The sequence below is a fragment of the Haliotis rufescens genome, unplaced genomic scaffold (assembly GCF_023055435.1).
Source record: "Haliotis rufescens isolate VD_foot unplaced genomic scaffold, xgHalRufe1.0.p SCAF_3, whole genome shotgun sequence".
Lineage (NCBI taxonomy): Eukaryota > Metazoa > Mollusca > Gastropoda > Lepetellida > Haliotidae > Haliotis > Haliotis rufescens.
In genome coordinates this window covers 42,281,824-42,307,625 of record NW_025964001.1, presented here as the reverse complement: position 1 = coordinate 42,307,625, position 25,802 = coordinate 42,281,824, and the positions used below count along the sequence as shown (strand labels likewise).

General features: G+C 43.2%; 1 protein-coding gene across 3 annotated transcripts; it reads right to left on the bottom strand.

Annotated features, from left to right (window-relative positions):
* Nucleotides 1-600: 600 nt before the first annotated feature.
* On the bottom strand, nucleotides 601-9,644 carry LOC124123258 (peroxidasin-like). 3 transcript variants are annotated; one of them, XM_046486572.2, is made up of 13 exons: nucleotides 9,545-9,644; nucleotides 8,426-8,562; nucleotides 6,645-6,774; nucleotides 6,308-6,450; nucleotides 5,703-5,882; nucleotides 5,463-5,544; nucleotides 5,127-5,233; nucleotides 3,857-3,958; nucleotides 3,128-3,226; nucleotides 2,032-2,746; nucleotides 1,687-1,856; nucleotides 1,467-1,569; nucleotides 601-930 (listed from the first exon to the last, which is right to left on the bottom strand). In XM_046486572.2, exons 1-13 carry the CDS (start codon nucleotides 9,577-9,579, stop codon nucleotides 654-656), a joined length of 2,280 nt encoding a protein of 759 aa, XP_046342528.2. In that variant the 5' UTR covers nucleotides 9,580-9,644; the 3' UTR covers nucleotides 601-653. The 3 variants fall into 3 exon arrangements, with proteins under 3 accessions (XP_046342528.2, XP_046342544.2, XP_046342536.2); XM_046486588.2 differs by having other exon boundaries at nucleotides 6,308-6,447; XM_046486580.2 differs by having other exon boundaries at nucleotides 9,540-9,599.
* Between the last annotated feature and the right edge of the window lie 16,158 nt (nucleotides 9,645-25,802).

The following is a 25,802-nucleotide window of genomic DNA, read 5'->3' as shown; positions in this document are numbered from 1 at the left end:
CTTGGGCACGCCAAAAACCTATGATTGTGGGTTCGAATCCCGGTTCGCCCCGATTATGTTTCTAGGTTTGTCAGCACCATACCCGTGCTCGTGGGTTTCACCGAAGTGGTAAACGTCTGAGATCTGCATCAGTTCGGGCTTTCCTCCCACATTAAGCTGACACGCCGCGATATAACTGGAATACTGTTAAAAGCGACGTTAAACCCAACTCACTCACTCACTCATTGTATCGTTAGATTATCGTTAATCATTGAGACAGATATTTGGTGATACATTTTCTGTACACTGCAATCTTTGAATGTCTTTATATGAAGCTTTGGAATCCAGTACAAGAGAGGAATGGAACCTATTAAAGCCAAAAGTTGATAATACTGATGGGTGGTTTGGGCAGACTTCTTCCCGAGTTAACAATTAAAGTGGTGATGATTACATAAAATGGTTAATATGTTATTAGAGGAGTTGTAAATGGTCAGTCTTCTTTTTGGCCAATGTTCTTTGATAAAAAAAAGTATGCAGTGCTTACATAATTATTATTTTTATAAGAGGCCTTCAACATATATATTCTCATTGTTCGTGCAAAGAATAATGCAACAACTGGAGTTATGAAATAGTTTCTTTATTTCGCTGCGAGACATGATTAGATTGATAAGAGATCATGTTTCATACCAGAGCCTCAGGTACCAATACAGGCGGTTACAACTACGTGTGTATCTATTCCTGACATGCAAGCCACACCTTCGTGACTGGAAGAGGCTCCCATGGCTGCACGTCCTACAGTTGCGCACCCGACTTCTGAAGCGACACCCCATCACACAAGGACCCCAGGATCCCCACTGCCGAAACGCACACCCCGGCCCACACATGCCCTCTGAGTCTTGCCACTCCCACAGATCCACTTTTGGCAGCCGATTGCAAAATCTGATCCGGTTCCTGTAACACACAGTGAGGGAGTAAGTATATTCATTACGCCTTCAGCAAAATCAAGCAATATCACAGCAGGGGACACCAGAAATGGGCTTCACACATTGTACCCATGTGGTGAATCAAACCCGGGCTTTTGGGTTAACCACCAGGCTACCCTATTGCTCTGTTTCACGCAGAATGCATTTTGGTCAGGGGAGTGAGTGAGTGAGTGAGTTAGGTTTAACGCCGCGTTTAACATTATTCAAGTTATATCACGGCGTGTCAGCTTAATGTGGGAGGAAAGCCCGAAGTGATGCAGGTCTCAGACGTTTACCACTTTAGTGAAAACCACAAACCTAGAAACATAATCGGGGCGAACCGGGATTCGAACCCACAATCATAGGTTTCTGGCGTGCCCAAGGGACGCAACTCTGCACAGCGAATCGTGGCGCCTTAGACGACCGGGCCACCCGTGCCCCCTTTGGTCAGGGGAAGTTTGTATGTCCGGACACTTTGTTCAGGTAAAGCGTGAAATATTTAGAAGCTGGGCATACTTTACTCACCCTGGTCCAGCGTTCCTGAAGGCGTCAGGCTGGATCCTGTTGGTGTCGGTGTTGTCGCAGACCACGCGAGAGAGAGACGTTTGACGGATTTCAGCGAGCTGTTCTAATAGAAGAGTGTAAATGCATAAAGCACTTCAGTGAACTACACTTAAACCAACACAGCTTTAGTATCAGAACGTCATGGCAGATATTTGTGTGTTGAGAATATAAAAATACATACTTTGGGTAAACCCGACATCCGCATCATCCGTCTCATACCAGAATCTGTCACCGATCTTCAAGAGCTCGAATTGACGGGCGACAATACAAGAGAAAGTGTTCCCTAATAGTCCCCCATCAACTGGACGTTCTGACACGCCTCCAGAGAACAGATCAATGTCATCAGGAGATCTGCAAAACAATCAATTATATATACAGACATAAACTTAAAACACCTTTAATTTCTTCAGCTGTGTAAGGACACCATTCCCGTCCTTATATCTGACACTAATCTTTCACCTCTCCCGTACCCTTCGATGTCTCTCACACTTAGCAATATCTAGTCTGTGTCCGAACACCATCGTACCTGTACAACACTTGTAGAGAAGCCGCAGCATCGTTCGGATGATCCACAAGACCTCCAGGGCTGGTTGAGAAGTTTTCAGCTTCTGGGAGTCCACACCACCTCCGCCAAGCATTGTACCCTGGTAGGCCATGGTCGCGGCCACGTTGAATGTTTAAAGACATCAGATCGAGACTGTTACCTTCAGCATCTGGGAAGAGGAAGTCTGTAACTTCAGGGGTGATGTGTCTGTCCACAGAATTGGCCCTATCAACCAGCAGCCCTCTTGTTAGTTCGTTTACAGCATCACCAGCGGATGAAAGAATAATGGATGTGTTTCCAAATGAGTCTCTAAGTCGGAGATCTTCTCCACCCCTAAACCTCCTGTTTGGACGACTAAAGAAGGATCTTATCATAGAGTGGCCGAAGCGGTAGGCAGCTGTAGCAAAGGCATTGCGAACACTGGCATCAATACTGACATTGTATATATTAACAGGACCAGTCGATGGTCGGAGCCCAAACTTGATGAGAAACTTGGTTGAGAGGACGAGGGGAAGGAAGTCGGCGTAGGAGATGTGCTGTATCATGGCTCCCAGAATCCTCCTGGTTTCCTGGAACAGACGCTCATCATCCCAGTGTGGGTTGATATGTGCAAGCCTCCTGGCCACTCTGTTGTGTTCCCGCAGCCAGATGGTGTGCATACTTGTCAGAGACATGTGCTCGTCCACTCTCTCGTCACCTGTACATAAATAATAAATGGCATGAGTTACGCTTCTGGCGTTCTCAGTGAAGGTAATATATAATTATAATAGTAATAGTATGTTATACTCACTTTATCATGGCAGTATACAGTTTTACTCGCTAATGAAGATATCTTGGTGAACAGAACACATATGAATCACTTCTGTAGATCAATCAATAATGCGTCTGATGGAAGCTGAGTAATTTAGATGGACCCGATGCAGAACTTTGTATACATTGAATACACATTGATCACCTGACCAAGTTTCTAAATGATACTGCTGTCTCAGCTAGACACGTCAGTGTCTACTGACTTCAGTGTAACCAGATTCCACTACACTTCTACCCAAAAGCCCTGCATGAATAAACAATTACATACCTGCCCTGAAACAAAAGTTGGGTTCAGTGAATGTGATGCAATCCAAAACAGGGTTTCTAGGCAACAGTTCTGGCTTCATAAAGGATGTTCTTAGCAATCCTGAAATACGGTACAAGTAGAAAAAACATGTGCATATTAGTATTTGCAAACTGGTAAATGATGAACGCTTCAGTTTTAATTGTCACTGATGATAAGCCAACAGTAGCAAACATCAGAACCCTTGTTTGACTATCGGGAGCCTTTGACGGAGCCCATGTACTTTTTCAAACACTAATTAGCTCATAAGTTAGATGCTTTAAACTATTGAAAGCAAACTGTCTCGTTAGTCTATAATTTCTACATTTCACATCTTTTGGGGGTTCAATTGACATTCTCTTTCTACAATGATTAGAAAGAGCGTAATATGGTTGCTTAATCAAGGTTACAGTTTTCCAAAATATTTATGTTGTGGTCATTTCCAGTTTAGATGCACCAGCGATTGCCGAATTACACTTGTACCATATGTTCTCTTGTTATTCAGGTTAACAAATGACTTGCCTTTGCATTTGTTTGTTATGGGTGCCACTAGGTATCAACTCTATTTGATAGCGATTCATAGCAATTCATAAGCACTATCGACATATACTAGAGATTTCCTATTATCATGAAAATGGTTTTGTCCCTTTTATTTCCAATAATAGTACAATGGAAGAATTTGTGTAGCACTTCATGTATGTATGTGTGCCATACCTCCCGTGTGAGCCCTGAGTTCGTCCTGTTCCTCCTGTGTGGAGCCATACACCTGGGATGCATCCACATAGGCTGTCAGCTGGTTCAGCTGCTCTCCTGGGGCTACATGAATATGTATAATATTTAATGATGTTTTATCAAGACAATAAATGTCATTAGTATTTGTGAACTGGTCAGGTACTTACTACCACGGTCATTGTAATCACACCGCCAACCTAACCCAAACTCAACCTTTGTGAAATCCAGCACCTCAAACACGTGACTAGGCTTTGAAACCTTCCATTTCAATTATTCGACCTCTCTCATAACCCATACCTCTTTTATTTACACCACTCCAGACCCATCATTGTTAAAAATGTTGTCATCACCTATATTGCTTCGAACACCTCCTCCAATTCCACCACCTTCAGTTTTGTCCTTACCACATCAAAACCCTATCAACTGCCATCACCCCTCGGTCCTCCGAACAACTACCACCACCCATACCTTTGCTCTCTATTTTTCCCCTATAATGACTCCCATGACAGCTTTTAAAGCTACCCCCTCAAAAATATCCCCTTCAACCTCCTTTTACACTACGCTCGCATCCCTTTGCTCCTTCAAATCAACCCGCACCTTTCACGTCCTTCACTTCAGCTAGCACCATTCGACTCCTCCAGCTCAACTCGCAGCCTTCGCTTCCTCCAATTCATTTCGCACCCTTCACCATCTCCACCTCACCTCGCTCCCTTCACCTTCACCACCTCAACTCGCACCCTTCGCCTCCTCCACCTCAACTTGCACACTTCACCTCAACTCGAACTCTTCGTTCCCTCAATCTCAACTCGACTGCTCAACCTGAACTCGCACCCTCCACCACCTCAACTGGAACCCTTCGCTTCCTCGACCTCAACTCGCACCCTTCGCTTCCTCCACCTCAACTGGAACCCTTCGCTTCCACCACCTCAACTCACACCCTTCTCTTCCACCACCTCAACTGGAACCCTTCGCTGCCATCACCTCAACTCAAACCCTTCACTTTCACCACCTCAACTTACACGCTCCTTCGTCTACCTCAACTCGAGCCATTCGAATTTTCCACCTTATCTCGCTTCCTTCGCTTCCACCACCTCAACTTTCAACACTTTCCCACCACCTAAACCCGCACTCCTTTGCTCCTCGATCTTCACTCTACACCACTTCATCCCAACCACCCTACTCTCACATTTTACCCCTAAAGCCTCGTACCGCATCAATTTCTTTTGCCATGTCAATGTGGAGTTGTACTCACCTAAGTTACAGCTTGCGTTGGCAATCTGTACTGAGCGGACAAAGTTGAGGCAGGTGCGGTTGAACCTGCGATCTCCTGTTGGAACTGGAATCGGAAAACATTGGCGTCTGAAAGAAAAAGAGGATAACAATAATTGTGAATATCTTTAATAACTTCATGGTAGAGACTGACATATATTTCATAACTGCACATCTATGAAAACGATTGTATTACATCTCAGCATCTTAGTGATATACTAGTATTCATCGTTTGTATACAAACATCAACCATTAACTTCTAAACAGGAGCATAATCATTTGACATAAAAAATAGAAGTTCCAGATTATTGCTGTCTACCTGTCAGTGAGGTTGAGGCTGCTAAGAGGGATTCCTTCAGGGACGTCATCTTCACAGCAGATGATGGTGGCTCCATCTGGACCTGAGACCGATTTGTTTGTTATTGTTTTCATTTTTACAGTCATGCATTTCATAGATGTCACATATATTTCAGTTAACGTAATGATATGTGTACACACAGTAAACCTATTCCAGACTTCATATTTGAGCTCTACATAATAATTTATAACTTCAACTGACCTCGTTCCACTGCAGTGCTAGCGAAATCATGATCCAGAAACTGAGCCCACTGCATGACCATGTGTGTGACGTCACTCTGTGACGTGGCGTCGACGTCAGCAGTATGCAGAGTGGTGCTCACCAGACGAGGACTTACAAGTGGGGTTCCGTCACTTCCGGTTGTTCGTGGTAAAGATATACCTGCAGACAGATGCATGGCCAACTTCAACGGCGAGGACTCCAATGCTGCATATACAGGTTATCGGCGGTAATAATATTGACTGGATACAAATGTTTATGCATGACTAGGCAAACAATTGATTATCTGTGACAGAAACACTGGGATAAAGGTCGATAAAGGAGTATCATAAACATATCAATTGCACATAACTTGATATCGGGTCAGAAGTTGCATGTGCACGTTCTACAAATACAGAAAACTGAAGCCTTTTAAGAGAAGGGCTTGACACGACTGGAGTAGACAGGCAGCTTAAGCAAAGGAATACGCACGCACGCACACACACACACACACACACACACACACACGCACACACACACACACACACACACACACACACACACACACACACACACACACACACACAGAGTCAAACATACAAACTCACCATCGGCATACTGTGGTGGAAGGAACCTTCTCAAGGCGATGAAGCTTTGTCCCCAGTCAGGGTTTTCAAGGTTGTTACAGCTGCCATTCGCTGACCGGAACATGTCGTTGGCATTACACGCGACAGATTTGGGACAGCCGCTACTGACGTATATCGAAAATTCATGATCATAATTTCGCATTAAAAAGAACCTGCATGAGGATAATCTATTTGTCGACTTTTAAAGGGGCATCAGAAACCAGCAAAAAGAGTTGTCTGTTTGTAGAATTTGAATAACTTGTCCTCATCATCCTCCAAATGTGTTTTCTTCAAGGAATAAAATTTGAACAAAACTTACTCATCAACAGTTGGTGTTCCTGAAAATAGTTTCGCCCTGTACAGTTGACCGAGTGTGACTGACTTCGGCTTTGTTGACGTGAAGGACGCGTGTTGTTCCGAGGTCGACGTCCCTCCGAGTCGGTCAACACCTGCAGTATCACAGAAATTCAGTTCCTAGAGGTTGAATGCCATGCACGCATGCATCAGATTTAGCTTGCATGTGACATATTAGATTTTCCATTCTTCCAAGATTTGCTTTATGGCATGTTATGTATACCTATCTTCTGGAATTTGCTTTATTAAGTACTCTAGGGTCGCATTGGCCAGATTCAGCCTGATGAAGTTTGACACATCCCAGAGGGTTCTTTTAATTATGATTTTAGTGGATTTTTCTAAGGCATTCGATTTAATTAATAAACAAGTATTATGAAGCGAAAGTCAGACAAAACTCGCTTTCTCGTGATATGTAATGCGTACGGTATTTTTCATCTGACACATATACGAAAAATAATTACAATGTCTTCAAAAAAATAGGTATGTACATATGTCATATTACACTACTCATAGATAAAAAAAATAATGCATTAGATAAATCATTTTAATGTATATAATGTTTTTGTCTGTAGATATATAATACATTGTGTGGATGCAGCTATTACCCTGAGCAATGGGCGTTATGGCGTGTACACTCAATGAGTACGTGAACATAAATGCATGAAGTACACAGGTTACAAACAGGAGGACTGCCCGTGATAGTTAGAAGCAGAGAAATGTAAGGTGATGGACTTTTCTGCCCTTTTAATCTATTTAATCTAACTGCATATGTTTGTGTCATGTCTTTAACTGCATTTGTTAGTGTCATGCGTGATTAGTGATAAAACATTTCTGATTTTTTTATTGATTTTTCTCTTTAAAGTTTGACAGCAGAAGTAACGGAAATATGTTTGTGCAAAGCGAAAGTGGTAAAGGTGAGGAGTGCATCCACATCCACATCCACTTCCACAATCACGTCCACGTCCACGTCCACGTCCACGTCCACGACCACGTCCACGTCCACTACCACATCCACGTCCACATCCACATCCACGTCAACGTCCACGTCCACAACCACGTCCACGTCCACGTCCACATCCACATCCACATCCACGTACACGTCCACATCCACGTCTACGTCCATTACCACATCCACATCCACGTCCACATCCACGTCCACATCCACGTCCACATCCACAACCACATCCACATCCACATCCACGTCAACGTCCAAGTCCACGTCCACGTCCACGTCCACACCCACATCCACATCCACATCCACATCCACGTACACGTCCACATCCACGTCTACGTCCACTACCACATCCACATCCACGACCACATCCACAACCACATCCACATCCACATCCACATCCACGTCCACGTCCACGTCCACGTCCACGTCTACGTCTACGTCCACGTCCACGTCCACGTCCACAACTACGTCCACGTCCAAGTCCACAATCACGTCCACGTCCACGTCCACGTCCACGTCATCGTCCACGTCCACGTCCACAACCACGTCCACGTCCACATCCACATCCACATCCACATCCACATCCACGTCCACATCCACATCCACGTCCACATCCACATCCTTGTCCGCATCAATATCCACATCCACATCCACGTCCGCTTCTAAATATGTTCATGCTGTTACAAAAGCTACATTTTGTGAGTGTTTCTTCCGCCCTGGTTCGTCATGTCTAGACCCTATTACACTTCAACATCGTGGAAGCAGACAAGTGACATATTGTTGGTACTGACCTGCTTCCAAGTACTCCTCATCTTTCTGTATTTCAGCTGCAACCTGCTGTTGACCAGTGAGGTGGACTGCAAATGTTCCCTCCCTTTGACACAGAGAGTTTGCGAGGAGAATTAGGAGCAGCCTTGGATCCATGACTCTGGGCAAATATTTAAAGTATACTGAACAAAACAGTTAGGGATCATGAATATTTGGGGGAATATTTTTTTATGAAATTGTGTTCTCAGTCTACAAAAAAAATCCCCCAAAATATGCATGATCCCTAGCTATATTTGTTCAGTATAGTTAACAAACTCGAAACTTATGCTACTAAAGACAGCGGGTTTTGTATTATTCGCACTTCTGTTAGCTTCTCACTGGTTTACCGTATTGTATAGGATAAGTTATAATATACAGGATACAATTCTCCCTCGCTTCTCACTGGTTAACGGTAATGTATAGGATAAGTTAAGACATACACTAACAGGATACAGTTCTTTCTCGCTTCTCACTGTTTTGCCGTAATGTATAGGAAAAGTTAAAACACACAAGATACAGTTCTTTCTCGCTTCTCACTGGTTTATCGTAAGGAATAGGATAAGTTAAGACATACAGGATACAGTTCTTTCTCGCTTCTCACTGGTTTATCGTAATGAATAGGATAAGTTAAGACATACATGATACAGTTCTTACTCGCTTCTCACTGGTTTGCCGTAATGTATAGGAAAAGTTAAAACACACAAGATACAGTTCTTTCTCGCTTTACGCTGGTTTACCGTAATTTGTAGGATAAGTTAAATTGGAATATTTATATATAAGTTTATTTCGGATATACAGGATGCATTTCTTGTCGAGCATATATTACAGGATACTGCTCTTTTCTACTTCTAACATGTTTACCGTTATGTCTTGCATATAATGCTCTTTTTCTTTTCAGTACGTTACAGTAATGTTTGCTCTCTTCCGTCTCACCCTAATGTATAGAAAATAGCCCTTCTTTTATATGATTCTTGTAATAGTACCTAAGTATAACTTGTGATGTTAAAAACAAAAACCAAAAGGCCGATTTGACCAAACATTATCACATCATAACAAGTAAAGTCTGGAAAATACTATAGAGCTATATATTGAGCATACCTTACCTCCGTGTGATCTTTCTTCTACTTTCAGGAAACATCACTCAGAACAGTATTCAACACCCGTTATATACCCCCTAAAGATACAGACACGTATTTATCTGAGCGTTTTACTCTCCGATTGGCTGAGCAGCACGTAATGTCTACATCATCTGATGCATATTCATAAAATCACGTGAGTGCCCTGGTTCTGCTTCAATGACTTTATCAGTGAATACAATATTTTAATATGTAATTTAACTGTTGGTTTCAAAAATGTGTTTATTTTATTCATTTCAATACTAGAATGTTTAAGATTCAATTTCGAATGATACTTATTAAAGAGGAAAGCGTGTCGGTACTCACTGGATGAGATTGATGAGTGGGTGTGGTAGGGTTGGGTGGGGTTGATGTTGGTGCTCGCACAGTTGAGGACGTGGGCGGGGTTTCATGTCTGCATGCGAATGTGTTGCTGACATGTTTTGAGAGATAGGTCTGTGCTGAAACAGAGGTAAGCCTTTCACCGCGCAACCAAGCAACCATGTCACTAGCAACATGAATTAAATGATTTATAAACGAACTTATATAAAATATAAAATACATAGAATGTATATTCATTTGGGCTGATGAACAAATCTATCTATATTCAAATAGACAATATTAAATAAAGAATGTATCATAATATCCATCTCTGGTTATTTTTGATTTAATAGTAATAACAACAACGACGACGATGATGATGATTATGATTTTTTTATAAATCCAATGAAAACATTTATATCATTGAATTCTCTGTCCCCTTTGACACTACGGTGATTGACAAGATGAAGGGAAAACATGGCAAATATGCGGACCTCGTTTACGAAATATCAAAAAGCATCCCAAGTGCCATGGTGTCCGACTCCCCATTGTTCTCGTTGCCTTAGGTTTGGTGCCTCCCCACCTGTTGACTGACATTGGGGGAGTACCCGGGTTTGCTGCCAGGAATACAGCCCTTCTGACAACCTGGGTAAGAAGGTTGCAGTATTGGGGAGTCTTCACATTCTCTGAAACGTTCTGGTTGGGTTCGACTAGACAGCGCTTCCTGGGAGAAGAAGTCCCATTCGCTGTCTGGGCTGCGTATAGAGGGGGCAAGGGCCCTGAGCTGATGATGAGCCTTACCAGCGTGACTGTGCCAGGATCACCCAAACCCTCTTTGCTGACGAGACACGTGACATGTGGTAATATCGTTGTGTGTAGTGTATACTAGATGACGAGACACGTGACATGTGGTAATATGGTAGTGTGCACACATGAGACACGTGTGTGTGTGTGTGTGTGTGTGTGTGTGTGTGTGTGTGTGTGTGTGTGTGTGTGTGTGTGTGTGTGTGTGTGTGTGTGTGTGTGTGTGTGTGTGTGTGTGTGTGTGTGTGTGTGTGTGTGTGTGTGTGTGTGTGTGTGTGTGTGTGTGTGTGTGTGTGTGTGGCTGCTTGTACTAGTCGGACTGATGCCGATTTATAGCCCACCGGGATACCATGCCGCAGTTTAACATGAATACCGCACTCAGACACAGTATACTGCTTCCGAGCCGACCAGACCTTCTTTTAGCCCTTTAATGTGGTAATATGATTGTGTATACTAGATGATGAGACACGTGGCATGTGGTAATATGGTTGTGTGTAGTGTGTAGTAGTTGACGACGATTCACGCTAATTCAAATGAACAATTTATTGGAGAAGCAAACTCCCTCACTCACTCTACGAATGGTCGTGTCACCTAACTGTGTGGCATTAAACAACAAAACACAATTGTGAGTGTAGCGGGTGCTTCTGGCACCGCACTTATTGTCAGTGATCCATTCATATAATTTTCATCAGAAATGTATGGTACTGTAATTCCGCCCGTACCATAACGATTGTACACAAAGGCCTGAGGCCTAAAAGGACTGAACCAAATTGATTGATTGACTGATTGATAATTGTCATCACTTGTGTGCATTTTTCGCTCCATGGAATCTGTTACGGAAGATATAGTTCGAAACTGATTATTCTCTGGCTTTGACATTTTAAACGATACATAATCATATGTTGAATCATAAACAGATCTCATGAACATATATTGGAATCTCCGATCATTGGATCCTGGCACGACTAAGGGGAGCAACATTGCACAACGAACTGCTTCAGCTAAATAGGCCACATGTAGTGAATTGATCCCGGAGCTTGTACAGGTGCTTGTATCATGTGATGCAATGAAACTGCTGGAATAGACCATGTCCGGGCTATGAGTGCACTCAACATGAGATCCTTTTCACATAAGTTCCCCTGTTGCATTTCACAAAACAGTTCCTTCTTTTCACTGCTAGTTAAATGTATTTATAGGTTTTATCTTAATGTGATGCAACAATATGACCTATTTACGGAGAAATACGGAGAACACATCCTGTTGCTGTGCTTGACCTGTCTTATTAAGAAAAAAATTTGGCTTGCCTCTTAAATAAAAAATCTGAAGTACATGTAAGTAACACATAGAAATGAAATGTAGCCAAAAATTTAACTTGAAATATACCTTATATATATATAATGTGTGTATATATCAGCTGGGAGGGAGACAGCATCATCCAGAGCCTAGAGGGAACAATGCATCAGACAATAGACTAGGGGGGACACCGCATCAGCTGGGAGGAACACCGCATCAGCTAGGGGATTAGGAGGACCAACGCATCACCTAAGAGGCTAGGAGGAACAATGCATCAGTCAGGAGACTAGGAGGGACACCGCATCAGCTAGGATGAACACCGCATCAGCTAGGAGGAACAACGCATCACCTAAGAGGCTAGGAGGAACAATGCATCAGCCAGGTGACTAGGAGGGACACCGCATCAGCTAGGAGGAACACCGCATCAGCTGGGAGTAACACCGCATCAGCTAGGAGGAACACCGCATCAGCTGGGAGGAACACCGCATCAGCTGGGAGGGACACCGCATCAGCTAGGAGGAACACCGCATCAGCTAGGAGGAACACCGCATCAGCTAGGGGACTAGGAGGAACACCGCATCAGCTGGGATTAATACCGCATCACCTAGGAGGCTAGGCGGAGCACCGCGTCAACTGGGAGGCTAGGATTAACACCGCATCAGCTAGGAGGCTAGGATTAACACCGCGTCAACTGGGAGGCTAGGATTATCATCTAGGAGGCTAGGAGCGACAATGCATCAGCCAGAGCCTAAGGGGAACAACGCATCAGCATGGAGGGACACTGCATCAGCATGGAGGGACAATGCATCAGCCGAAGCCTAGGGGCAGCAACGCATCAGCTAGGAGACGAGGAGGGAGACAGCAGCATCCAGAGCCTAGAGGGAACAATGCATCAGACAATAGACTAGGGGGGACACCGCATCAGCTAGGAGGGACACCGTATCAGCTAGAAGGGACACCGCATCAGCTTGGAGGAACACCGCATCAGCTAGGGGATTAGGAGGACCAACGCATCACCTAAGAGGCTAGGAGGAACAATGCATCAGTCAGGAGACTAGGAGGGACACCGCATCAGCTGGGAGGGACACCGCATCAGCTAGGAGGAACAACGCATCAGCTAGGAGGGACACCGCATCTGCTAGGAGGGACACCGCATCAGCTTGGGGGAACACCGCATCAGCTAGGGGACTAGGAGGAACAACGCATCACCTAAGAGGCTAGGGGGAACAATGCATCAGCCAGGAGACGAGGAGGGACGCCGCATCAGCTAGGAGGAAGACCGCATCAGCTGGGAGGGACACCGCATCAGCTAGGAGGAAGACCGCATCAGCTAGGGGACTAGGAGGGACACCGCATCAGCTAGGAGGAACACCGCATCAGCTAGGGGATTAGGAGGACCAACGCATCACCTAAGAGGCTAGGAGGGACACCGCATCAGCTAGGATGAACACCGCATCAGCTGGGAGGGACACCGCATCAGCTAGAAGGGACACCGCATCAGCTGGGAGGAACAACGCATCACCTAAGAGGCTAGGAGGAACAATGCATCAGCTGGGAGGAACACCGCATCAGCTAGGGGACTAGGAGGAACAATGCATCAGCCAGGACACTAGGAGGGACGCCGCATCAGCTAGGAGGAAGACCGCATCAGCTAGGAGGGACACAGCATCAGCTAGGAAGAAGACCGCATCAGCAAGGAGGGATACAGGGACCTGTATCAATTGTATTTTTGTGAATGAGAAACTGACTTTTTTACGACATACAAAATATGTCAAAAAGGCAGATCTTAGATCCTTTTGCGAACACCTGGTATCATCACTATTTCATTGTGATCAATAAACACATGCTGATATTATAGTCGGAATTGCATCTACTTTAAGCAGAATTTTCTCATAATTATGGAAATGTGTTGCGCTTTTATTTACATTTGAAATTGAGCAACTCTTTGACCCAACCTATAGAATAATGTAAGGGACAATCTCGTGATCTCACATTCTCGCGATCGCGACGTTTGGAAACGAGCTACAAATATCCCCAAAAGTGTGAGAATGCGAGATCGCGAGATTTGGCCAATCTTAATTTGGCGATCTCGCATTCTCGTGTGTTTTTGCAAATAGCTCTTTTAGTCCAAAGTGGACACGAGAATGGGACATTTGGACATGATGTAAAATCTCGCAATCTCTACTTGTCAAATCAGGCCACGAAAAAAACGAAATCGCGAGAAAGCGAGATCGAGACAATTCATTTTCTCGCTGTACCTGCGCATGCGTAATAGCATAAGGTCAAGGCACATGACCGTGTGGTCATGCTTTTCCCCTCCCGTTGTTCCAGTTTCGTTAGTACTTTCAATTAAAACCCTCAACATGCTCAATATAATTCAACAAAATAGTCCGGCAGAATGTTGACACGACCTTGCAATTTAGGTCCCACAGTTGTTTTTGCATGATTTCATTTGTTCAGACACTGCATATAAATAAACTAATGGATGCCACTTTGGCACCATTGAGGGTTTTCAAAAAAAGGTTTTTCAAAAATTGGCCCAATATCATATTCGGCTTCATTTTTATAGTCAGAAAGAAATACATAATGAACTTTTCAGAGTATATGTTAAATACACTTGATATACAACATGTGTTTAAAACCTTTGGTCATACATGTGGCAGAAGTTCTTTAAAGTATTAAAACATAGGGAATTATCTTCAACTTAAAAAAACCAGCAATAAAAGACTCAAATGTAAGGTTAGCAATGGACATTATGTGCATGAATGTCAAAGGATAGTGAAAACATTAAAGTGTTTAATAAGCTGGGAAAATAATATCACAGTCAGTGAGTGAGTAAATATTGCTTAAAGCCGCATCAGCAGTATTGCAGCTATTCGCGGCTACACCGTCAGTTACAGTAACAATCACAGGCCATTGAGTTTCTCCATGACGTATTATACACGGACATTCATTAAAACACAATTCACACCGACCAAGTTTGAGCGTTTAAAACGAACTTGTCACGACATCATATTCGCTTTTTTAGGCCATGAAAAAGTAATTAATAGTTTTCATCCCGCCCGCCTGATTACAAAACGTCCCGCCTCAAATTACTCTATTGACTCCAAGTTCCTAGAGACAAAAAGTATCGCTAATATGTGTGTACCTACTTTCGTTTTATGATTATTAGATGAAATACCCCACACATCATTCCAATATCTCCCGGGCTCAAATCGCCAAGTCTGATGGTGAAAAGGGCTATCAGCAAGCTTTTTTGTGGAACCCGTTAAGATGGAATCATGAAGGAAAGACTGAGGCTTAAATTTATACTATCTGCTGGATCGTGTGAAATAAAATAGTCCACATGATTCCAATATCTCCCGAGCTCAAATTGCCAAGACTGAGGGAAAAATTACAAAGCTAGATTTTTCCGTGGAATTTTATGTGTTGTTTTTTTAACTACACACGAGCTCATTAAGTCATATACATATATAGCCTGTATGCTCCCCAGGGCGGAGCTGCTGCACTGTTGTTCTCTGTGGGCCTATTCAAACACTGGTCTTGGAATATCCGTGTTCGTGTATTAATGTCGATTGCCTTTTCAAGATATAACATCAGCCTTTACCATGGGGTCGACTCAAAATGTCATGTCATACAAGCATGTACTGGATGTCATGTGGTTATGAATCAGTCGATATGCATTGAAAAGTGCATTTGTGTATAAAATGTTTCCTTACGCCCCAGGTAGTTTTGAAGGTTTTGTTAAATGTAAGTTACTTAAATCAGACGGCCATTAAATGATCAGCATGTTAAATCCGGTTATATATGATAAGACGATGGATGAGTAACTTCTAATAATATTGCTTCGGCGTCGAACCTTTTTAATTTGGTATAACATTCAGAGGCAGGTGTGAGATGCAGATGTTGATAGTAGATGTTGTGATGACGGATGCCTCAATACAGATAAATATCACGTGGTAGCCTGTAACGGACCCACACGGGCAGGTAAAAAATGATATTAAAATTTAACATATGAAATGCCTGAATAGATAGTACACATTAATGTGATACACACGGATAACAGCTTGCATCCATGGTCTAGCTACAGAGGATTAGAGTGTCTGTCCGCGGAGCGGAGGCCGATGGTCAAACCCCGGCCGCGTCATACGCTTGACATTAAGTTGCTGAAACAAGGACTGTTTAGCTAGGAGTCAGTATAATGTGTCTGGGTGGGGTATGAATGTTGAACTGTGACAGACATGTGGTAACAGTTATTATATGAATTATATTTATAATAGACACTGAATATGTTGATATGGACCGAATAATATTTCCTGAAACACCAATCATTATTCAGAAATATCTTCCCTTTGACACGCTAGAAACTATGATCGTGGGTTCGAATCCCGGTTCGCCACGATGATTTTTCTAGGTTTGTCAGCACTGTTATAAGGTTAAAAATGCATCTCAAAAACATTAGAAAATGGTAACAAAGAAAACCATTATAGCTGCAATAAGGAGTTGCATTAGATATAGTTTGTGACAGAACTTTAGTTCGAAAGGAATCAATAGATAAAAGACATTTCACATTTATCACAAGGTATTCTGGACATTTCATAATTATCATTGGATTGGTTCCTAGTTATCGTCCATTAGTTAATGAAACAAATAGAGAGTTACAAGGTATATTTCATTTGTAGCTTCCGGATGCGAGTCACAAAATCAATAGAGAGATGAGCAATCTGGCACGTAGGCTTCTGTATTTTTCCGATTACGACACACATGAGTTCATGGTCAGATCTAACTTTTAACGAATCAAAATGAGGTAGTGTGACATGTGACAAAGACAGGCTAGGCCCGAACACTATAAAATGATATCTTCAACATTAGGAGAGGAGAGCGGAGTTTGCAATCGATCGAGTCGAATCCCGATCGTTCTAAGTTTTCCCCATTTAGTGGGAGTCTGGCCGGTCTGATCCTGTCCTGTATTAATAGATGGTCTGAGAGGAAGTAAAACTATGTGAGTAAAAAGCTGGTGTTGCGTTTTTTTATTATGCGAGTATGAATGCTGATAGAGACCACTTGGAGTAAGCGTCGTTAGACCAATCACTCCTTGACGGAGCCGAGCCGCTGCGAACAAGGCGAGTGGGTAAGTCATGGCGTAATTGACCATGATGACCAGGAACGGCAATACATTTAGTAACTGTAGTAGGGTCGCACTTGACGCTCGAAAGCAGTGACGACAGCACTAAACCCGTGTTCATGGGTTTCACTAAAGTGGTAAACGTCAGAGACCTGCTTCACTTCGGGCTTTCCTCCCACATTAAGCTGACACGCCGTGATATAACTGGAATACTGTTCAAAGCGGCGTTAACCCAACTCAGTCACTCAGAAATATCTCCTATTACATGTATTGACATCCTGGGGATGTTTGTAAACGTCTAGTCTGGTTTAAATGGGGTTTATCGGCGCGCCCAAGATTATTGCACTTATAATGCGACGCATGCACGTGTGAGTCGTGTGTGTGTGTGTGTGTGTGTGTGTGTGTGCGCGCGCGCGCGCGCGTGCGTGTGTGTGTGTGCGTGCGCGTGTGTGTGTGTGTGTGTGTGTGGGGGGGGGGGGGGGGGGGGGGGGGTGAGACTGAGATACCATGCCGCAGTTTAACATGAATACCCCACTCAGACATAGTATACTAACTCTGAGCCGACCAGTCCTTGCTTTAGCCCCTAAATGCCATGCGCCAGACAGGGTAACAACAAGTACCATCTTTTAACGTCTTTTGGTAAGACGCGGCCGGGGATCGACCCCCAGACCTTCCGCTGGAGTCAGTAAGAAGGCTGCAAGAGAACCCAAAGGATATTCAACAATTCAACAAAGGCATAATCAACGTTGAACATGCAGCCAGCTAACTGTATGAAGGAGGTTGTAAATAATGGAGGCAAGGCAGGTCAAGAGTGAATAGAGCAATGAATTCCTGTCAAAATCTTCCTGACCGAGTTACTGAGATAACAGAAATCATACAGATTAAACCATGAATCAACGCCTGCATGTCCCACAAGTGCTGTAAACACAATTTGATAAGAGGTGACACGCAAGTGACAGGTCTCGACTGTGGAGATGAGAGTACTACCGTTATGTTTCTCTCTGGCGTTAGCCTCTGTATCATGCACTGGTTTCATCCTTGAGTCGCTTTCTAAGGGAGTCCCTTCAAGGACGTTGCCCCGAGTTGGTATGTTTTACGCAACATGGCATGCCTACGCCTTCCACTCGCAACAGACAGTGAAACAAAGTGGCGGATCACTTATCACCATTGAGGACCTGATCAGGAGCAACCATCGGCTGAAGATTAATGACATTCTAGAGAAGTATCATGCCAACTCACAACTGTTTTACTACCACACTGAACCTCTGTCTGGGATCTACTGTATTTACCGTAAGCGACCAGGAGAGTCCGGCCATGTTCCCGATTGCCCAAACATTACGTCCACTCTAACAAGACACGCCAGACAGATTACCGAGGCGGGTGTCGATTTTATCTTGGTCGACCTGACTAACATTGGCAAAATGAACGCTCAAGCTGACACACTGGAATACAGGCCTCTGGAGGTCCTCTGTGAAGAGTGGAAGAAGCTGAGAGAACGGGGAATAGTCACTCCGGACATCGCTGCCTGGCTTCCCCTCAGCCAAGGAGACAATTCCTGGAGAACTGCCTTCACCAACGTCTACATGAACTCCTCCTACGACGATCTCATCTTGAGACACAATGGAAGAAAAGTCATCCATGCAGTGGCTTCACACGACCTTGACTCTGGGTATGTAAGTCAGTTGGAATCCCATGGTATAACTGTGGTTCGAAATTGGGCCAATTTACCAACCACGAAATATTCTCAAGACGGATACTGGCGAATGATGAGCCCCTGTATGGGTCCCCATGGCCAGTACAGTACATCCGTGGTGGATGCAGACTGTTCGCCAGTCATGAGTAGGAACTCACCTCTGGGGTCGATGTTTCCTGTTGCAAGATCCTTTCAGACCGGATATGCCTCCGTTCCTTGGCAAGCTGCTGGTGCTCTCAGTGGGTTGACCTTCAAGAAGCAGATGAAAGCCGCTCTTGCTGCCCGTCCAGACTACCTCTTCATCTCGGGATGGAATGAACTTATAGCTCAGCCTCAGGCAAGTCCATTTGAAAAGCGCGTCAACACCTACTGGAGTATGGGCCTACAGAACACCGCCACCCATCCATCGGGCTATTTCGGAAACCATCTGAATCCCCTGTGGGTTGACGTGTACGGAGAGGAATTCCACAGAGACTTGGAACCGACAACCTACAGTGGGGAGAAATACTACCAGCTTCTCAAGTCGTGTGTTCGTGTTTTCCGGACTGGTACTAAAGTCTGCAGTAACCAACAGGAAGAATGTTGTGACATTGCATCCAGTGATATCTACACCAATATCTTCTCGTTGTACAACCACGGCGTCAACGACAACCTCCTTACAACGTCGACACATGAACGTGGCAAACTTGTTCGATCTGGGTGGCAAGACCAATGCTCATTCTTCAGTCCAGGAGACAGCATCTTCTGCCATGCGGGTACACACTCTGACCAGTCCAACACACAGTTTATCATGTTCTCTAAGCCGGGGCCAAACAGGACGGCAGTGTACCGTTGCTATGACAACAGGTATCACTTCTTCTCTTCATCTCCCAACTGTGAAGGTAGTCATTCAGAGGGTGTTCTGGGCTTCGCTTCTACGGTGATCACTTCAGAGATGCCTCGGTCTCTCACCCGATGTGTGTTCCCCGACAACCACAGCATCCACTCTCTGGACCATGACTGTCCTCAAGGAACAAGACCTAAAGCAACCTATGGCTTTGTCCGATGAGTCCACCTGACCTTTAATAAAACAGAATTGAAAACTACCTGTCTTGAAATCTTTGTTTCATACGACTCTTCATCAAACATTCGACTGATCAAGGCTACAACATTCTATGCCTCAGCAGAGCTTTCAAACCGTTTTATGGTAGACATGATGAGGACATTTCCAAGTTTGACGCATCAGTGAAAATAATGATGTCCGATGCAGTTCCCTATTTTCACGTGTATCATATGTTTCCATGTTTTTTTCAGGCGAATGATTGACTTGCCTTTGCATGTGTGTGTGACGGGTGCCACCGTTGGGGCAGGATACGCTCAGCTTTTCATCATTATTTGATAGTGATTCACAAACATATGGTTATGATATAGTCGGAATCGTACAATATACTTTGTATGATTATAGAAATGGCTGTTGTCGCATACATATACACCCTGTATGATCGACGATAGTCATTGACACGCATTGACAACATTGTGTGACGTTGATAAATAATCTCAATATAAATCCTGACATAGCAGCTATCTGTCTTTTTTACATGTTTCTAGGCTAAAAGGCCATTTTGTTAGCCTACATACGGAAAACAAATCCATTTGATTATGTTTATTGTAAAACATGGAGTAATCTCATGCTACATATGCATTGTCAAACACATTATAGCTTATAAAGGTAAAAGTTCAGAGGCATCATTGTCAGTTGGACCTCGTGTGGCTCAGTACTATCCTGTTGGCTCTGGAAGATTGATGCCTTGTTATGCTGTTGCTGCTGCTGCTGACGTCTCACGAAACAGATACGGCAACCCTTGTTGTGGTTACAGCTACATTCGGGTTTTTCTTAATTGGAGGAAAACATATTTCTAACGGATAAGTTAGAATAACGGTGGGGTAGTGGTTAAAGTGTTCGCTCGTCACACAGAATGGCCCTGTTCGAGTCCCCCAATATGTGAAGCCAATTTCTGGTATCCTCATATTGCAAGAATATTGATAGAAACGCATGGACAACATTTAAATATCCTTAGCACATAAAACAAGGTTGTTTTCACAACCGTTTTTGGAAAGATCTCTATGCTGAACTGATTATTGGGTGGTAGCTATGTTGGTGATCAAACGGAAGTAGTGCGACAGTGTTGTGTGTTCAAGTGCGCAGACGCGTTTTCTCAAACCCGTCCAATCACATTCGCGTATTTCACGAAGTTGTGGTAGAATGAAAACTGTAACTTGAAGTACAGCACTGGTCAAGGATATTAACGGCTTTTCTTACAACGTCATGATGCAAAGAAAAGCTAACGTCGATTTACGTTATGTGACTGCTTGGTGAGAAAGTCATGTTCATTTTGAAGACCAATATCTTTATTCCCTCTGGAGGATAAGGGGCGGTCGGGTAGCCTAGTGGTTAAAGCGTTCACTCGTCATGCCGAAGACCTGGGTTCGATTCCCGTGATATTGCTGGAATATTGCTAAAAGCGGCGTAAAACCATACTCACTCACTGGAGGATAAACTGCTTTCGTCGACATCATAATTAGGTTATTTTGTCTTTTAATATATACAGTTGATTATTTCACATTTGAAAGAAATATACAGAGGTTGGTTGGTAAACGTTTCTCAAGCTATAGCTCGTAACTGCACCTGTGCCTTTTGAACGGTAAGTCTGCGCCTTGTATAACACGGGGCGGTGGAGTACCTTAGTGGTTAAAGCGTTCGCGCGTCACACCGAAGACCTGGGTTCGAATCCCCACAAGGGTACAATGTGTGAAGCCCATTTCTGCTAAAAGCGGCGTAACACCATACTCACTCACTCACTTGTATAACACCCGTGAAGATACGGGTTACCAGAGCAATCCATGCTTTTCGTAAGAGGCGACTAACGGCATGGATGTCACCGTATCCCATTTGTAGAGATCGATGCTCAAGATTTCAATCACTGGATTGTCTGGTATGTGAAAAACCCTCTCGAAAATCTGATACTGCTCTTAGAAAAACGTCCTGCGTTCCGGCGCAAAAAAAGTAAATATTTTATGGCCCCTTCATTCAATAATTCTCGAACTCTATCAGTCGTAGGAAACGTATTGTATATTTAAAACGGGTAATCGTATTGGGACCATGCGGTGAAGCTGGTTTCTTATTGACCCATATAAGTGCTGTCATAGGACAAATATACATGGAGTTTGGGGGACGATTTCGTTCCCTGAATCCCGTGGGGTGTTCCCTCATTGCAAGAAAACCTCTTATAAAAACTTCTTGAAAATCTGGTCAAACTGTTCCATACGAAAAAAACATTCGGCAATAGCGATAAGCTGAACCAAAGTGCTGCGCTTATGGTTATTAATTTATTTCAAATGTATGTAGTAAAATACTACTAAAATAACATGATATTGTAATAAATTATTTCGAATAAAATAATACTTTCAGATTCAATTCTTTCGATTATAGTATCAAAATTCTTTAAAGTTGTATTATAGGGTAATTATTAACCAAATCACCGGTAGATTCCGGGAAACGTGTGTACAGCTGATTGCTACTTCCGGCTTAGTTCACGAGAAAATACACACGGTAATCTTAATCTCTGTATATAAACAATGCCTATCAGAACAGGAAATACAAGTTAATCGATAAATGATCATGTCTAGTGTTTTTTATCTCAACTTTTAAATTTGTATTGACCACGTTTAATTGTTATGATCTGTAAATTGTTGTTTTTTCTGCGGAAGACAAACACGTTTATATTGCAAATGTAGGGATTGTGTATGCACTGGTGACGGTCTTCATTCCGATTCCCTTTATAGACAGGGTATATGAATTAGCATTGATTTTAAAGGCTTGGACAGGGGGTCGTCTAAAACGTGGGCTCGCTTTATAGACGGCGATATACGGTAGTAAATATTTTACGGCCTCTTCATTCAATTATTCTTGAACTTTATAAGTCGTGGGACCACTAGTCACATTGTATATTTGTATTATTCTTACAAGGTATTAGATACATTTGATGGACAGCTGCCTTGAGGGTGGTGGACTTTTCCGTGTCTGGTATATAAGAAGACGTATATATACTCAACAACAAAAGTTCCTGTGACACCAATATTTTAGTGTATTTTTCAAACTAGTAAAGTTTGGTTTTCAATATTGTAGTACATGTATTGAATCAAGTCACAAAAACGCAACTGCTACAGAAAAGCATGCCCCATGCATTTCACTACCCAAGAATGGGTATAAAAACATGTGCGTTAACGGGATTCCATATGCATTGTTTAGCATCGTGCTGACAACAACCACTCAGAAAAATTACGCAATTATTCAACATTACGAAATGCCACGCCTGTCCGAAAATGAGCGTCTGCAAGCCATTGGTATGTTTGAAGCAGAATCGAGTCAACGTGATGTTGCAAGACAATTTAAAGCCCACAGAAACACCATGTGGTGGTCTATGGCAACGTTGGCAACAGACGAATGCAGTCAGAGACCATCCTCGGAGTGGCAGGCCACGCGTAACCAATAACCGACAACACACCTACGAAATCGATTCCAGCCAGCAACAGTGACTGCAAGAAGCATCCCTGGCCTTCAACGAATATCTTCACAAACCGTACGTCGTCGCCTCAGATGTGCAGGGATTGTCGCCAGAAGACCCGCCACACGTCCCATTTTGACAAGAAACCACCGTCAAGCACGTCTACAGTGGTGCAGACAGCGTCTACGCTGGACGGTCATGCAGTTGGGACAAGTTCTATTCACTGACGAGTCTCGTTTTCACCTAAGCCAAAGCGATGGACGGATTCGACTTATCATTCGAGTGTACCGACGTCGAGGTGAACGTTACGTCACTCATTGTGTCATGGAAGAAGATCGGTTCGGGGGCAGCAGCGTTATGGTATGGGGTGGGATTACAGCAAGACAGAGGACCCGTTGGATAATGGTATTGGAAATCTCAATTGACAGCGCTACCGCGACGAGATCATCGGCTCTGTTGTTCTACCGTTTTTGCGTCGTCATGGCCCAGGCATTTCCTTTCAAAATGACAACGCCCGGCCAACATTGCTCGACCTGTTCAGGATTCTCTTCAACAAAACAACGTGAATGTCACCCACTGGCCAGCTCGCTTCCCTGATCTTTCACCAATCGAGCACATGTGGGATGAGATGGATCGGCGTCTTCGACGTCAACCACGTGTTCCACAGACACCCCAGAAACTTCGAAACATGCTCCAGCAGATATTGACAGATATCCCAAAGGACTTTGTGCGACGCCTGGTCCATTCCATGAGACGAAGATGTGTTGCTTGCATCGCAACCAGAGGTGGACACACACGCTATTGATTTGAAAATTGACATTTTGGCATGTTCATGTTTTTTATGAAATCACGCATTTTCTGAAGTCAGTATGGCAAATTAAACCATTTGAACACTTACAGGAGTCTTTTATCTGTTGCAAACCGAAATTGTTTCAGATTTGGTAAAAACATAACTTTGCATTAAATCTTATTCAATGTCACAGGAACTTTTGTTGTTCAGTATATTACAAAAGGAAGTTAACCTTGATAAGGTTAGGATGGGAAGCGTGATACTACTTAAGGTTGAACGGAAGTAAACTTTAGTAAGAAGTCAAGTCTCGAAACGTGTCTAGTCACGAACTTCTAGGGCCTGAAATAATATAACCAGTACATGTAGCCAGGTTTTTTTATATTGATGAGAGTTAATACATACAGTTCATTCGTCAATCAATGTGATAACTCCTTCTAATTAGTATCACAGATGACATAACATCGTGTATTTAAGGAAATCTACATGCTCAATCACAAAAATCTTCATAACCTACAGAAAGGTTTCTGTGGATTGAACCCCTGTGGCGTCACATATAAAATAAAATCACTGAAACCAGTGAACTAAACAGAGTTGTCTCCCTTAGAATGCCTGACTAAGAACAGTTGGGACATGATTTCTCGCTCCAGTGCAGAACGAAATAAGAGCTCCCGCCGTGTTTAGCCACAGCCGAAATGAGAACACGAATCGAAGGCTTCATACATCCTTACTATGTCTGTTGTCAAACCTTTGACTTTTACCCAGACAAGCAAACACGCAGATCACCCCTGAGTGAAGGCCGAATAACATACAGCGTTTCTACACTGATTTTCACAGTTTCACATTTGTTTTCGCCTTTCCTTTATTTGTTAAATAGTCGTAGCATTTTCAGTTCATCGTCAACTTGATCACCCGAAAAGAATAGATTATTGACTTTGACATATTAGTTCCCTGGTCAGCTGCAGTACAAGGTCTAGGCTAATCGTAACATACACGGATCAGCAGTTTCGTCAAGAATTGAGTAAGATTCTTAAGACTGAGAATTAATTGTGCAGTGATCGATAAATACCACTTTATTACAACACAAACATGGAAATTAACAATACACTTGACACAAAAATAGCTTTTCCCTTCCAAAATTTCCAAATACAATCAAGTCGAAGGGATCTACGTAAATACTTCGAGTTATCCGAGACTCGACACAACCGAAAATGGCGAATGATAAGGAATACGCAGGGATCAAACGTTTACTACGAGACAAACGTAAGTGCGACACAACGGCGTGTGACTGTACGTTATTCCAATCAGAAATACCAGAAAAGGGGCATGTATTTTCAATATTGCTGTCCTATGATATTTTTCAAAAGTCTCTTGTGTATACGTTTATTTCACGCAATCAAAAGCAAATTCATTTGTTAGTATTCTTAGATATTCATCCGTATCTTCGGCAGTTTGTGGTGACGATATTTGGCGACATATGTTCATTTTGGTTTTAGTTTTTCATCGATTTATTCAGAAAGTCGTCACAACCTCGATGATGCCAGACCGTACTGACACAACAGTATGGCAAACTGGTCTCAATAACAATAATAATCATAACATAAAAACAATCACCATTGTTACAAGTTTAGAATTGACGATAACAATCTCACATATTATCATTTCGACCAAAACAATTA